At 46.1% G+C, this 16,300-nt stretch overlaps 2 protein-coding genes across 3 annotated transcripts in view; both read right to left on the reverse strand.

The window, feature by feature from the left end:
- shtn1 (shootin 1) overlaps positions 1-2,955 on the reverse strand; it is a 38,789-nt gene extending 35,834 nt beyond the window's left edge. For both annotated transcript variants that reach the window (XM_040033861.1, XM_040033859.1), the window contains exon 1: positions 1,662-2,955. In XM_040033861.1, coding sequence (XP_039889795.1) covers positions 1,662-1,821 — 160 coding nt within the window. In that variant the 5' untranslated portion in view covers positions 1,822-2,955. The remainder of the gene's footprint in view (positions 1-1,661) is intronic.
- Positions 2,956-3,063: 108 nt separating this feature from the next.
- Positions 3,064-16,300, reverse strand: part of atp6v1ba (ATPase, H+ transporting, lysosomal, V1 subunit B, member a) — a 39,725-nt gene continuing 26,488 nt past the window's right edge. The window contains exons 7-14 of the mRNA XM_040033862.1: positions 15,224-15,325; positions 11,470-11,567; positions 11,215-11,338; positions 6,618-6,768; positions 6,179-6,261; positions 5,367-5,471; positions 5,135-5,264; positions 3,064-3,720 (exon numbers count right to left, since the gene is read on the reverse strand). Of these exons, the coding sequence (XP_039889796.1) occupies positions 3,581-3,720; positions 5,135-5,264; positions 5,367-5,471; positions 6,179-6,261; positions 6,618-6,768; positions 11,215-11,338; positions 11,470-11,567; positions 15,224-15,325 (933 nt within the window). The 3' untranslated portion in view covers positions 3,064-3,580. The remainder of the gene's footprint in view (positions 3,721-5,134; positions 5,265-5,366; positions 5,472-6,178; positions 6,262-6,617; positions 6,769-11,214; positions 11,339-11,469; positions 11,568-15,223; positions 15,326-16,300) is intronic.

A 16,300-nucleotide genomic window follows, 5' to 3' on the forward strand; every position in this document is an offset into this window, starting at 1 on the left:
TGCTGTAGATACCTGCCCGTCTCCTGGAATCGCCCCCATGCTCCTGGGACTGTGCTGAGAGAGACCAGACTTTCTGGCAATAGCACATATTTATGTGACATCTTAGAGGACTCGTACTTGTGCAGTCCCTGTATTGTCCTCATGCAACAATTAGTGACACTGAGCCAAGACAAATTCAAAGTGAAAAGAAAACAGTCAGACAAGAGTGTCAGTGGATTCCACCTGTTCAACCAGTTGTATTTGGAGGGCTTGTCTCACTGTTGCCCCTCTAATGTTAATTTCATTAAGACCAAAGCTGCTGAAACTGATCAACAATCCCCTCTGCTACCTTTCATCGCTCATCCAAGTGACTTCTTCAGACACAGCTGACTGCAGATTACAACACAGAGCGAACACCATCCCCACTGACACAGCAGCCAGGGAGGCAGAAGAACATCAAGAAGGCCCTGAGTAAATGTGGTTACCCCAGCTGGACGTTTGTCAAAGCTGGGAAGGCGCCTAAAGAAAGCTCCAGCTGATCCAGGAGAGAAGGACAACCGCTGAGTAAGCAAAAACCTGCAGTGATCCCGTACGTGTCAGGAGTATCGCAGCAGCTGAGACACATTTTCTCTAAACACCGGGTCTCTGTGGCTTTTAAACACCAAAACACGCTGCGCCAAAAACCGGTCCACCCCAAGGATCGGGTCCCCGACACAAACAGAGTAACATAGTGTACGCTGCTAAGTGCAGGAGGATTGCCAGGATTTATACATCGGGGAAACCAAACAACCTCTGGCTACAACACAGCAGAGCTACTTCGTCAGGCCAGGACTCTGCAGTCTGTTTACACCTACAGGCCAGTGGACACTCTTTCAATGATGAGGATGTTCACATCCTGGACAGGGAGGAACGCTGGTTTGAGGGCGGAGTCAAGGAGGCCATTTACGTGAAAAGGGAAAGACCATCTCTGAATGGAGGAGGGGCCTAAGGGTCCATCTGTCACCATCTTACAATGCTGTGATTGCAGCCATTCCCCAACTCTCTGTCAATGGGACTCATGGTTATTGATCAGTGTTCATGACAAAGTGCATATTAATGATCAATGACCTCACAGCCCACTGTTCATTCCTTATACAACTGTTAGAAAGGTTGGGCAAACCTGCATGTGGTGACTGAAATAGTCACTGGGATAAGTGACGAAACATTTCTCCCACTGGGAACATTTTAAGTTTCATCAAGTTGCCCAGTGAGCCACGACAGTCAGCAAGCGTGCAAAACCCAGAAGTAGGTCATCTACATGGATTATCCTGCCTTCATGTGTGCTTCTCTTGCTGTCTCAAGCTTTACATAGAATGACACGAGGGGTCTTGAGTTGAGTCCAACCTCTTTTTTCACCACAGGCTTGATTTAAGATTAGCTGTTTAATCCACAGGCCGCGTTAGACTGTGGCAGAGTTGTTATGTCAAGCTAAAGCACACTTACTGTACACACCTTTGGCCATAGAAACAAAACCCTTAGAGAAGGGAAATAAGCAGCTATGTGATAACCCAGCCCTCAACACTGGGCAAGCAGTAGATCTTAAAGACACTCTTCAGGATCTTAAACTGCTGGGCTGTGATGTCACGGCAGTAAAATGCAGCGTTACTACTGGAAACACTTACAGGACCAGAAAAGAAACTTACCCTGATTCGACAGCTTTGTAACAACATGAATTCTGTCGAGTTCCTCCGCAGCCATGACAGAAATCCCTGTCCAAAGTTCAACAGGAAGTGTTCTTTCAAGACACACCTGCCCAGGTGGACACTGGCGCACAGCACGAGATAAGAGTGCAGCTGGGAGCATTAGGGCCACATTAGGAACAGCATTAGTGATTATTTTGAGAATAAAGTCGGAATGTGCGGATTACACTTGATTCCAGACGAACTGCCACGGCTGTTGCATCCTTTACAACAAGCTTAATGTAGATGGCTTTATGAAACACGTGTCATGCAACACATCCTCTTTATTGTACGAGGATGGAACCGCTGATAAGCTTGCATCTGCCATTCTTGGTTTTTAGTTCCCAAACACCTCCTTTAATAACTTATTACTGCTGAAACTTTGGAGTCTTGGCTCTTCATACAGTAAAGACACAGAGGATACAAATAATCAGGCAAAACGTCAGACACCACGTGACAATAATAAACGTGTCATTTCTGTCGGTAACGTCACGACGCTCATCATATGTATGCATGTATAAGTCATATGTATTCACACAGCACGTTTCATAGATACAAGTCACAAAGTGCTTCACAATAAAACCAGAAATATAAAGAATAATATGAAACAATGAAAACAGGACTTGAAAGCTCGCCTGTGTAGAAACATCCTTTCCACGGACACCTTGGCACATTGTTTGTGTGGTTTTGTGCCAGAACAGGAATCATTTCCTTTGTAATAAAAACCGTCTCTGACGCACGAGTTCACTGACCGTGGAGGTTCGTCTCTGAACAACTAGAATCTCCACTTTGACCTCAAAAGGATTAAAAACAACAACAAACACAACAACAATAATAAGCCCGGCTCATCAATATTCTGGCACGCGGACGTCAACATTAAATATAGAAATATCAACAGCAGAAGAACGACGCTGTTTACTTTGTATCCACGTCAGTCACGATAAATGAACCGTCGATACAGTGAAGACAGCTGCGCGGTTTTTTCTTTGCAGATTAATTTTCCATTCAAACACATCCTGTAAGAATTACATGTGAACCAACATGAAACACAAAGCCTTCATTTATCCTTTGCTCGTCTTGTGTGCAGCACATTGTATCCTGTAGCAGCTCCACACAGAAGGATGACGTTAGCTTAACTGTCACACTGGCTCATCTGATGCTAACAGCTGATGCAGGCAGTGAGGGAGGACACTGGCTGTGTCAGCAGAAACTGGGAGAGCTGGTTTAGAGTTCACAGCTCTAACAAAGAAAGGATGAGGGAGCCTTGTAGTTACATATTTATACTTTTGTTACAGCCGCTAACAGATATGTTTTTGTAGCTCAGATGTTGGCAGCAGGGGACAATGATCCAGGACACACAACAAAGCACCGTCATATAATTTAATGTAAACTCACAGAACCATGGTTGCACAATAAACTGTTTCTGCAGACAGATGTGATTTCTTTAAAATACACTCATGTTTTTGCAAGACAAATCAAAACAGCACAAATATGTAAATGCAGAGAAGAAGCAAGAAGGTCCAGAGGGCAGAAGAAAGCATCCAGGTAACACGGAGAGCAAAGAGCACTGACCGTCCTTAAAACAAACACCGGTGCCTGTACAGTTACCAAATCATGAAATAACATCTTTCTGAGAACATGGTGGTATCATCACGGGTCTCTACAGGAAACCTTTTGCTTTGCTTTCGTTGGGCTTTATTTGAAAAAGAAGATATCTTGATATATAACAGCACAATAAATAAGGACTGATTAGGATACACTTACTCTTTACTCAGACACTTTTCATACACGAACACACTACAGTGCATCTAAAGGAGGGGGTATTATTACTGAGACATGGAAACAGGGCCTGTTAGCAGAACCAGAGCATGGTGACGTGTGCCTCAGTGACGAGCAGACTCTCGGGGGTAAAACTCTGCCAGCGTGCTCTGAGGAATCCTCTTGAGCATCTCCTTGGGGAAGATTCGCAGCAGCTGCCAGCCGATGTCTAAGGTTTCGTACACCGTCCTGTTGTCGTATGGGCCTGACACACAGAACAATCAGTTAGCAAAACACACCAACACATCCAGTGTTACAGTAACCTTACATGTAGCTTTTATCAAAGGTGCAGTTTTCTCCTTTGAAACAGAAACGTGATGCGAACACAATGAAAAAGCCTCTCAGTAAATTCAAATGTATTTATATAGAAACAAATCTCGACAGCAGTCGCCTCCAGGTGCTTTATACTGATGGTATAACAGTAACAGAGCACGTCAGTCACTCGCTGATTAAACACCGACATGAGGAAATCGAACGTGTGGTGCACTCCATGACGAAGTACTCTGGAGAACGTCATACACCTTTCATCGTGCTTTCATTTTTATTTTGACCCAAGCTCAGTTTATCCAGAGCGACTGTGAAATGATCAGCGAGAGCTGAGTAACCTGCAGCGGTCTCAGCCCCATCACTCACATCTGCAGAGCCGCCTCCATACAAGCTGTGACGTGTGTTTCCCACATGCTTTGGATACTGCTGTCGGGATGCACAGGAACATATTTCTCTCTGCTACACTACTGGAGTCTATTAGTGTTGAGAAGAGGAATAAGGCTCTGTATTTACCAAGAAGATTACGCCATTTTAACAGGTTAGTCACTCAGAGGGAAGAAAAGAAGGAACCCTCACAGATCAGTATTTTCCAGGAACAAACGTAACCTCAGACATACAATAAATGCCAAAACAGCTGCAGGTATTCACAGCAGAGCGCTCTGACAGAAGAAAACAGCCGTAGTTTCATACGTTACATGCTGATTACAGGCTGACCTCACCGCTGTGAGATAATAACTACATATCTGCTGTTTACTAAACAGTAACACTCTTACAAATCATATTCAAAACAAGTAACAGACTTCACTGTGACTGCAGTGCAAACACTGAGCTGAGCTTCACAGCAGGGTCCAATGGACCAGAAGCACAGCTGATCCAACGCACGAGGCTGACAGGTGGTGATCGTAAAGATGAACCACCGTCCAGCATCCGTTTAAGACCTGAAGGAACAGAGGAGCACCTCTGAATGTGTCCCCAAGTGCAGTCACAAAACCCCCCCAGCACTACGAGGAAGCTGACACGATGAAGGAGGAGGGGCGAGACACACCTTCAAAATAAAGGCCCCTAAGATGCTTCAAATATGTGGAGCTTTTAAAATAAAAGCTATCAGTTAGTTGTAGCCGTTCAGCGTGCCATGCTTTCCTCCTTCAGCTCTTCTAACCAACCTTTTTATAAATACTTGAGACTGACGACTGAGGCTATAAACTGAATCTAATAAAGGTGTCAGTGAGGTCGCAGATGAAGGAACGTAGGAGAAAACTATGTGAATAAAATGCTGTAATGAAATGTTGTGTTCCTGTTACACAGTGTGATACAAAGCTGCTGTCTGTCGGTGTGCAGATCGCTTTTCTTACCCTGAGCAATAAAGTTCTTCTCAAACTTCTGCAGGAACTCCAGATACAGCAGATCATCCGAGGTGAGCGCCTCTTCTCCCACCACGGCCTTCATGGCCTGGACATCCTTACCGATAGCGTAACAGGCATACTGCAGACACACACACACTCGCTGCGTGAACTATTACTGCTGCATACCAACACTGCTGCCCTCACACACATTATTCATGGTGCAACGTGCGAGACGGTTTACCAGCTGGTTTGACACATCAGCGTGGTCCTTCCGGGTCATCCCCTCTCCAATGGCAGACTTCATTAAACGGGACAGAGAGGGCAGCACGTTGATAGGTGGGTAGATCTGAAAGACGTAGGATGAGGTTACAGGTGTTACTGGATATTGTGGAAAAGCACAAAGGGCAGCTGTTCAGCTCCAAATGAGAGAAACAGGCCGGCTCTTTAAAAGACCTGTCTCTGTGCTGTGTCCACACTGCAGCGTGGTTTCTTAGGTCAGACCTGTCCAAACAACTCTGACCAACGTCTGATTTAACTGGGATGAAAAGTCTGGGTGTGGAACAAGATAAGGACAAACTCCTCAGCAAGCTGTGCTCTAACATTCACAGTCCCGTGTGTCCCTGCTGCTGTCCAAAAACACAGCAGCTGAGGTAGAGCACGCAGGGAGTCTTTACTGTGACGTGTGCAGGATCATGTCGTTTGGAACACACTGAGGAGGCTTCAGTCTAGCTTTGGTTTACAGCTTCGATCAAAACCTTAGAGGAGACTCATGTCAAACACGTCGCAGGTGGAGGAAAAACCACACATGTGCAGCACGTGGATCAAAGACTCTCCTTCTGGCAGGTTAGCATTTCCTGTCATACTGACTGTTTGCAGTGAGCATGTGCTCTGGGTACACAGGCTGATTTCTGCAGTGACAGGTGTGACACGGAGGACCTGGGCACAACACAGTCGTCTGCAGACATCATCAGTTATCATTATGTTAATATTGTTCTTCAGGTTTTAAAGTGCGGCGTGTGAGGCCACAGGTTCAAAGCCCGGACCGACACATACCTGTCTGTTGTGCAGCTGTCTGTCCACATACACCTGGCCCTCTGTGATGTATCCAGTCAGATCAGGAATTGGATGAGTGATGTCTGTTCAAAGAGACAAATGCATTTGTTGAACTGGAACACGATGACTATGAAGACGTAGCTGCACCAGCACAGAGAGGCTGTGTTACTCCAGAGCAGGGAGCCCTTTGTAAAAGCCAACACAATCACCCTCCCTGCAGTGCTGTGGGGGGGGCGGGTCATGTTCAGACAGGAGCAGGCTCTTCATACATGTTCCCATGGTAACTGACGGCATCAAAAATGTCTACTCATTCCACTTTAGACACCACCTCCATTAATTCAGTTGCCTCGTGGGCAGATTAACTCGTTTAAGGACAGGTGGATGACTGACGACCACACACAGGTTCAGCTCAGAGCTATGGCAGGCGGTGTGCTCTCACCATCGTTGGGCATGGTCAGAATGGGGATCTGGGTGATGGAGCCGTTTCTGCCTTCCACTCTGCCGGCGCGTTCATAGATGGTGGCCAGATCTGTGTACATGTAGCCAGGAAACCCTCGACGCCCGGGTACTTCCTCTCGGGCAGCAGAGACCTAAAGGTGAGGACGAGTTGGGGGAAGCAGACAAAGGCTGTAAAGAGACATTCCCATTATATTTGAATCACATCTGGGAGAAATGTTCAAGTCGTGTCATTTATTTTGGTCACTGGTACTGGATATAGTCTAGTCTTTACTGGTCTCACTGGCCAGTCCAAACACTTTAGACTGGTTACAGTTAGCCACAGATCTGCAGTTATTTACCACCCATGGGAGGAAGCTGGAGTAGACAACACAAACTCCAAGGTCTGAAACGCTGATGTGAGGCGACGGTGCTGCTCACCACTGTGACCAAGGTTAGGGAATGATCCCCTCCAAGTCAATATGTTTGGAAAAGAAACTTTAAAAACTGACAGCTGCTATATGAGTGTTTTCACACCCGACTTAAATTTGGTCTGAAACCAATTCAGAGGTTGGTACATCATCATTCTGCATCCTCAGGGTAAACGGGCTGCAACACAGGATTTGGCATTTAAACCGAAGACATCAAATTATTGTAAGACTCAAAACAAAGACAAACACTAGCCTTTACTTCTGCAGAGTCAAGTGATGCTGACTCTTCCATTTCGGTTACAAAAGAGGCAAAGAGCTGGTTGGAAATGCTGCCATTCTGTTGGAGACCCTCTACAAAAATGACCAAAGCAAATCTTTGTTCTAAAAGTTCACCGGATTCAGAGCAAGAGGGAAAGAAAATGGATCCTATTCACCTGTGGATTGAAAGGTTGATGGGCAGTCTCCACGATGCTGAACAGCAGAGTCAATGCAAAATTCAACCTTCACGCTTGTGAATGGAAACAGAAGTTAAATGTTAATGTCCCGGCTCTTTGTACGCGCTGAATTACCCATCGAGCTGCCCGAGGCTCAGTTGACTATTGGTGCAGCCGTACATGTGCCAAGGTTATGAACAGCAAACACACATGCACCCTTTAAAAACCCACACTGTGCTGTGCCAACATATTGAAACAGCAAACTGTGCAACACAAAAGGATTATTACGGAGACACAAAAGAGTGAGTTGAGAGGACCCGACTCCTCGCAACAAGGAGAAAGGAGGGCAGTGGGTGTGAGGGGAGTGGGGATCGGGGGGGTCCATTTCCTTTTAAAGCCAGACCTACAATAATGAAGTTAAGGTATTTCCTAGTAGACTGAAGGACACATTATCCTCCCTTTCAGCAGGAGCTCACGACTTTAGTGAGTCTATCACCTTTGTGCTGATGTTGCTGAGGTTTTACACTGGGGGGTGTTGACTTTGTGCCAGAGTGCAGCTTGACAGAGGATTCAGTATTTACCACACACTGCTGAATATGTGGCATACGTACATATGTGTGCGGCAGAGTGAGCGAGCAGATGGAAAAGCTGCATGTAAACTGAATGTGAAAAGAATAGGACACAATTAAAAACAACTTCTAGGATTTAACACTGAGAAGAAGAACTCGCTGACCACGTTAGCTTCTACAGATGAGCCTGAAGGGTTATTCAGCTGATTTATATTTACCTGGGATATGGCAGCATCTCAGGTTTCCTGCACAACATTGCTCAGTAAAGCCTCTGTGACAATGGATATATAATCCACCAACACCCATGAAGGTCTGGCTTTTGTTTTCACTCTCAGAGGTACAACGTGCATACAATGACACAGTGAAAAGCCTCTGGCAACAAATATCAGCCATGGAAATGTGAGAACCTAAAGGTTCCCCTTTTTATGCACAGCAGCATGATGACACGAGTTAATGTTGTTGTGGACACTCCAGCGACACAAATGAACCAGCTGACCGATTAACATTAATTTAAACACAAACAGTTGGACGTCTTGCAATGAGGCAGAAGGCCTAATGCAGAGCTGCTCCCTGATCCTGTAAGTGTCACTGTCCACACATCAGCTCTTTGTCTTCTCCGTGCACCTCGGAGGCTGTGCCAGAAAAACGTGTTGCTATCTATGAGTCGACGTTGTCCCCATGTAAGCAGCGTTAACGTGTCCTTTGGTCAGTGTTAGGGAATCTCAGTGGTCACTGTAGGCTAAAGAATCCTCGGCCAAGAGTTGCTCGTGAGGTTAAGACTCACGTGAAACCCCAAAAAACATTTAAAATGTGGATTCGTCCTACCAGAGTCGTCCAAAGACTCTTCAGGTCAGAATGGTAAATGTAAAATTATCAACCTTTCATAAAGAAGAACCAGTAACCACGACGACTGTGAGCCCGGGTATGAGGAGTCGTTGGATTTGTTTAACACACTTATCTGCATTAAAACAACCAAACCAGCAGTAGAGTTAGTGACCCTAACACGCAGGGCCACCGTTGCCCTGGTGCGCCTAACTTTTTCAACTGCATCGCTGAACACCGCAGTTTTACATGTGGGAAACTGCTGTCCACACAGACAATATTGATTTGTAAATGATTAACTAACAAGCTTGTGCTTAAAGTGCGTAAAGTGCTTAAAGTGCTTAAAGTGCGTAAAGTGCGTTGGCTCTCTTTGGTGATACTGTAGACAAGTTAAACGTAATCATCACATCGGCTCCTCTGACGACCTGCTTGCCACTGAAAGGCCGTGTTAGAGGGGACACTTGGGCATTTATCGCAGCATATAATGTGTTTCCTGGATACACTGTGCTTTTTCAGATGGCTCTGTGTCAGAGCTGGCTATGAGTTTCAGAAGGATCAGGCCTTAACAAAAAAGTTATCAGTAGTTCTCCACCTTTTTACCCACAGCTACATCCACTTCTGTCGGGCCGAGGCTGCTCACTACGGCTGGCATCATCACTGATTTCTGTAATCCATTCGATTCTGATTCACGAGGTCCTGATTCCATTCAGTTTGATTTTGCCTCAGACAGTCAGAAATATTATAATTCTGATGGTTTATCAGCACTGATACATGTGAGCCTTCATCAGAGGTGTGAGCATCACAGCAGAGGCCTTTGTGTCAAAGTAACTGAGGATAAAACAGAAAAACATGAAGGAGATTTTCCTGTTTTCTATAGCAGATCAACTTTAAAATATTCTGCAATATTGCATAGTTTTAAAAAGTTTACATTTCTTCAGTATTGAACAGCAGAAATTAGGCTTTCTCGTCCGAGCGGCCGACAGCGCTGTAAACAGCGGTAGACTGGTGGGTGATAAGCGAATGAATGATGCAGGAAACAGAGATTTGAGACGGGAAACTGTTCCTGAAGCACAGAGAGAGAGAGAGCTGTGCAGGAAGTGTGATTTTATCGTGCTGGTAGCAAAGCAGCAGAAGTCAGAGGGGATTCATGACGACGTTTATCAAATGTGGGGCGCAGTTTGGATCTTCTTTTGCTGCTGCTTCAGTGAGTTATGGTTGGAGAGAGACAAAACCTGCAGCTCAGAATCGAGCGCAACAAAGACGGAAACACAAAGCGCCGACGCATCAGAGTCAGCGAGCTGTCGGCTTTCAGCCCCGACGGCGTGTCCGTGTGAGAAAGCTGATTGCGATGCGTCGGGTCCGCTCTGTGTTTACGTTGTTTTCAAAAACTTGAACAGCTGGTCACACCAAAGATTCTTTTTAGTCGCATCATTGAAAAATATGGAGTGAGCCCTCATCTGGGACTCTCCTCAGCTCTTTCTGGGACAGTGGCGCGGCTGCCCCTCTGTTGGTCTTCCTTGGTCTCTTGTGTTCTGGGGGCCTCTGGATGTCTGGAGTCTTGATCTCCTCCATACCTGCTTCATGCCCTGGAGGACGGGGCTGTGGCCCCCCCACACCCTCTAGCAGATCATTACATGAAGGAACCTTTTAAAAACAAGCGCGTCCATGCTCACAGGTGTACACACGGGTGATCACACACACAAACTACACCCTTTTTGGCTCCTACCTCAAAGCACACTGTGTTCTGTTGATCTTATGTGCTGCACAGTAATGTTTAACATTTAGTATTTACTGTCATATTCCCATATATCATTGTGATGTTGTTTATTCTGTTACTCTTGTTCTCTTCTGCTTGTTTTCTTTTTTCTCTCTCAGCAGGTGATCCAGGTGATCGATATATGCATTTTTTTTTTCTGCCCGTTCTGTTGGTTTTTGGTTTTTGCCCTTCTCCCCCGTCCCTCTTCTCAGCTGTTTCTCTTTCCCTCTTTCTTTCTCCCCTTCTTTCCCCCAGTCAAGTCTGTCCCGTATTCAACAAGTGAAAATAAAATAAACAATAAAAGGTGAATCAAATGGACCATTACAGCAAGGCTGGGATGGTCAATTTGGTAAAGTAAATCCGTTGGGCATCTTTCTTTGCCTTTAGACAATAATTCTGATGCAAAAGAGCCAAACGGGACAGGCAAAAAAAAAAAAAAAAGAAAAACATGGTCGCACTCTAGAGCCCTGAATACAGAGCATTAGATTAAAACGCTGTGACTCACTGGGATTTGGCTTTTACACCGATGTTATTTTGACAAACAACACCTAAACATTAGCTGAGCCAAAGAAAGTAAAGGCAGTCGTACCTCTCTCAGAGCTTCAGCGTAGGAGCTCATGTCGGTGAGGATGACCAGGACGTGTTTCTCACACTGGTAGGCCAGGTACTCTGCTGTCGTCAGCGCCAGGCGGGGAGTGATGATACGCTCGATGCTAGTTAGCCGCAAGAGAAAAGTCAAGATCTTTAGTAGCTCTCAGTCCACGAGACAAACAATTACGAGTAACACACACAGCAGCCCACATGTACAACATCAGCCAGACTACTGCTGGAGATCATTTCTTACGTGGGGTCGTTGGCCAAGTTGAGGAAAAGGCAGACATTGTCCATAGAGCCATTTTCCTCAAAGTCAGACTTGAAGAAACGAGCCGTTTCCATGTTGACCTGAAACAGATGCCATAAGCATTTCAGAAATCATCTCTGGAACATTAGTGGCTTCACAAACTGTGAGGTGTCCTGGAGAGATGCAAGAACGTCTGAAGGCATGAAGGTACTGAAAAGGCAGTAAAGAGCAGGAGCGAGCCATTCTGTCACGAAGGGAACGTGATGTTTGTAAAACTCCACATAAAGACTTACAGTTCACGTCATTAATATAAACACGTTCATCCTCCTCCTTCCTTCAGTTTCAACTCAGAAATGGAAATTCGATTACTGTTCCATGTGGTAGGTTCACAACATTAGTACCAGGCGAGTAGTTCAGTGTCAGCAACGCACACAGCTACACAGACATGTTATTTACCATACAGCACATGTGACTGATGGCTGCGAGAACCACATTCAACCACCAGTCAAAGTTTCTCAATGGACTTCAGCACTAAGCAGGAGAGGAACTACCAGACCCCCGTCATCAACGAGTGCCCAGTGGAGAGAGTGGACAGCTTCAAATACCTCGGAGTTCACATCACGCAGGACCTGTCATGGTCCTGTCACATCAACACCGTGGTGAAAAAGGCCCGACAGCGTCTCTACCACCTCAGACGCTTGAGAGACTTCCAACTGCCCTCCAAGGTGCTCAGGAACTTTTACTCCTGCACCATAGAGAGCATCCTGACGGGAAACATCTTAACCTGGTTCGGGAACAGCACCATGCAGGACAGACGAGCTCTACAGAGGGTCGTGCGGTCAGCTGAGCGCACCATCCGCTCCGAGCTCCCTGACCTGCACTCAATCTACAGCAGGCGGTGCTGGACCAAGGCCAGGAAGATCGTGAAGGACCTCAGCCATCCCAACAACAGACTGTTCTCTCTGCTGAGGTCAGGAAAGCGATTCCGCTCCCTGAAGACCAACACAGAGAGACTGAGGAGGAGCTTCTTCCCGCAGGCGATACGGTCTCTCAATCACACCACCACACAGTACTGACCCACACATATGGTTCTTACACACACACTGGACTTTCTGGACATTGTTTTTGCACAACACTGGTCACTATATTCTTCATTTCCGGTTAATACGTGTACAGCTGCTGTTATTGTGTATATATTTATTTAGATTTAGATTTCTTCATACATTCTTATATAGTTCTATATTGTGTATTTTGTTGTACAGTTATTTTATTTTCAACTTTAATTTATATATTTTATCTTATTCTTCCCAGTTAAATTTACCCTTCATTCTAATTTGTGTTGTACAGTTATTTCATTTTTAACCTTAATTTATATTTTATTTCTTCCTAGTTAAATTTACCCTTTTTAATTTTTCATATTTATTTCCTATCTTATTCATAGCCTTTCCTTTTTTTTTGTTTTCTTTAGGTCACGAGCAGTTGTCCAAGCATTTCACTACATATCGTACTGTGTATGACTGTGTACGTGACAAATAAAATTTGAATTTGAATTTGAATTTGGACTTGATGTTATACTGTTAGACACGATGAGCACTGCCAGAGCCGCGACCTCAGGCACAGTCTGACCAAAACAATCAGAAACACACGACGACCTCCGGCGGGCCGCGCCCAGGACGTCCCCCGGCGGGCCGCGCCCAGGACGACCTCCGGCCGGCCGCGCCCGGGACGACCTCCGGCCGGCCGCGCCCGGGACGACCTCCGGCGGGCCGCGCCCAGGACACCCAGTATCACCTGTTCTTGAGTAAGAATGGCCTTCTGACAGGCAGCATCTTCAAGATCAGCTGTCCAGAGTTTGAACTTGGACATATATGTTTGACTTACACCTGCAGTCGTATTGCACAGCGATGGACGGTGAAGGACAGGAAAGGATGATGTGGCGTTTTCCTCTCTGAACTCACAGAATCCACGTTTGCACTGTGGTGACTGCAGATACTTTACTACATTGTAAGCCTTTTTGAAATCCCTCTTAAAGAGTGACACAGTGCACCTCACTGTAAGTCTCTGGCAAACACTGCCAAATTGCACTTTTAAGCCTCCTCCAGCCTGTGCCGGGCTGCGCTGTCATATCCTCCATGTGTAGCTTTTCCACCATTCTGGCTGCTCCAGCTCATCGTGATCCCTTTGCTTGCAGAGCACGTCAGCACTTCCCCGTGGTCAGACGTCGTTGTTCAGCAGGATGTCCATGTGGTCCAGTAACAGACCTGACAGTGGTTTAAACCTGCAGCCATGACTTTGGTCACAATCTGAATGACAACATTCATTCTCAGGGAAAAGTTTGGTGCAGGCTGTAGTGAAACATCAGCGATGTTCTGCTCGGTGACGTCTGCAGTGAAGCTACAAAGCCTATCAGCAGCCACCCACACCAGGTGCCTCTAAACCTTCCACCACAGCCCCACACCTGTGTTTGGGTTAGGGCCAGCGGAGCTCACAGCAGAACACTGTGATTCGTACACCTTTGGACTCATCACAGACCGCTGATGTCCTTAATTTGCCATCTGGTGACGTTTCTGCTACTTTCATGTTTCTGTCTGTTACAGTCTTTGCAGAGAGAGACACATCTCTCATTTTCTGCACAATCTCATTTGTTTTTTTAAGTCTGACAAAGACATATTCTGAATTCTTTTATATACTCTCCTGCTGTTAACGGCTTCCTGGGCCTGACTATTTCCTGAGCAGCCAACAAACCAGCACACGTAGTTGAATTTCAGTCCTCCAGCCTTCTGAATCAGGTGTTTTCCATATTTTTCAGCAAAGGCTTTGTGTTTGTGCTGGGAATGTTCTGCAACACAAACTTGTTGTTGTTTGTTGTTTAGCACACTGGCAGTGAAAACAAATCAATCTGCACACGTGGCATTAAAGGCGTTTTCAGAAGCTTTGCTTGGATTCATCCATGTTGAAAATCACACGCAGGCGTCACACATCAGCAGTTAGCACACATAGTTTGAGTGTTTCATTTTAATGTTACAAAATCACCATAACCTCATAAATTTACAGACATTTAAAAAAGTAACACACCAAGATAAGAATAATTCCTGATTTTTAAACGTCACAGCGAGCAGAGTCCCGGTCGCCGACCCCGCGTTAGGATGACAACCTGAGGAAGAGTTTCAGTTGGAGGTGTGACGTTCAGCACACCGTTTCAGCTTGATTCACTCTGATGCTGTGATGGTGCACACTGTGTGTTAAAAATGCATATTCAAGCACTGCCTTCACTGCTTATCCACAGTCGTCACACACCAACCACCGTGGGATGTGAACTGTGTAAGGTGAAAGGATGAAGGATTACATTTAGCAAGTGAAGCAAGAGTGTGTGTGTGTGTGTGTGTGTGTGTGTGTGTGTGTGTGTGTGTGTGTGTGTGTGTGTGTGTGTGTGTGTGTGTGTGTTCGTTCCTTGGAGGTCAAGCCATCACAATTGAGCATTACAACAGATGGAAGGAGCAGCTGAGGAACACAGAACTTGATACGGGAGGCTGACGGCGGCCTTTGAATTACTAAGCTGTCTACGTGGCTGGGGGCTATGCTCAGAGGTGCAGAAATAACAAGAGGGACTTAAAGGTTAAATCACCTGGTGAATAAAGGACAAAATGCAGGGCGGGAGGAGGGAACAAGGTGTCACATCAAGGTTAAGAGGGGGATTAGAGCCACAGATGGGCTGGGAAGAGTTTGAAAAGCTGAATGCTGCAATTTGTCTGCTTACCCCCATGGCTGCGAAGACAATGGCAAAGTTGTCTGCACTATAGTCCATCACATCCTTGGACTTCTGCACCAGGCCAGCCTGACGACAGATTTGGGCAGCAATCTGAAAGCACCAATAAGAAACAGAGTCAGACACACAGACGGATGGACAGAAGGGCTAACAGTCGACAAAAGGCTCTCAAAGAACACGTAAGCTAGAGTCAAATCCATACGAAAGCTTCACCTGAGGCTCAAAATGATCACGTGCTATTTACAGACTATAGCTGCTGTTATTAATGAAGAGACAATCACCAAGGAAACTACAGCCACTCACACTGTGACTGAGCGGCTGCAGCTGCCTCTCCATCAGGACTCAGTCTCATTACCGTTTCATATCTGACATTCAATCCCTACATAAACCACCACGTTACATATAAGACTGCAGAGACGCTGTGTCGCTGTAGTGAAGGTGTGACATGATCACGGCCCTGACCTCTCCGTGCACCTTGAATTCAGCCACAGGGTGGCTGAAGGGAAAAGGCCTACATGGATGAGCTCTGTCACGTGTGCTTGATGACACAATGACACCAAACAGACCATAATTAGGTGGAGAACACGTTGTGCGTTTGTTTGGGCACTTCTGCAGCACGTTAATCATGTAAAATGATCCTGAGGTCCAGTTATGCACAGCTGATCCTTTTGTGGTCACATGATTCATTCGCTCGCTCTAGCACTGCTTTGGTTTGAACTGTAACACTTTGATCTGTTCTACAATAATAAAGGTTTTGAATATCACATAAATTGCCATAAGCAGCAGCTGCTCTTTGTTTTAAATAATGCACAGCGACAGGGCATCTGGCTGTGGGTGCTGTGGGTGCTGTGGGTGCTGTGGATGCTGTGGATGCTGTGGGTGCTGTGGGTGCTGTGGGTGCTGTGGGTGCTGTGGGTGCTGTGGGTGCTGTGGATGCTGTGGATGCTGTGGGTGCTGTGGATGCTGTGGGTGCTGTGGGTGCTGTGGGTGCTGTGGATGCTGTGGATGCTGTGGGTGCTGTGGATGCTGTGGGTGCTGTGGATACTGTGGATGTTGTAGGTGCTGTGG

The sequence above is a fragment of the Simochromis diagramma genome, unplaced genomic scaffold (assembly GCF_900408965.1).
Source record: "Simochromis diagramma unplaced genomic scaffold, fSimDia1.1 OVJJ01000176.1, whole genome shotgun sequence".
NCBI lineage: Eukaryota > Metazoa > Chordata > Actinopteri > Cichliformes > Cichlidae > Simochromis > Simochromis diagramma.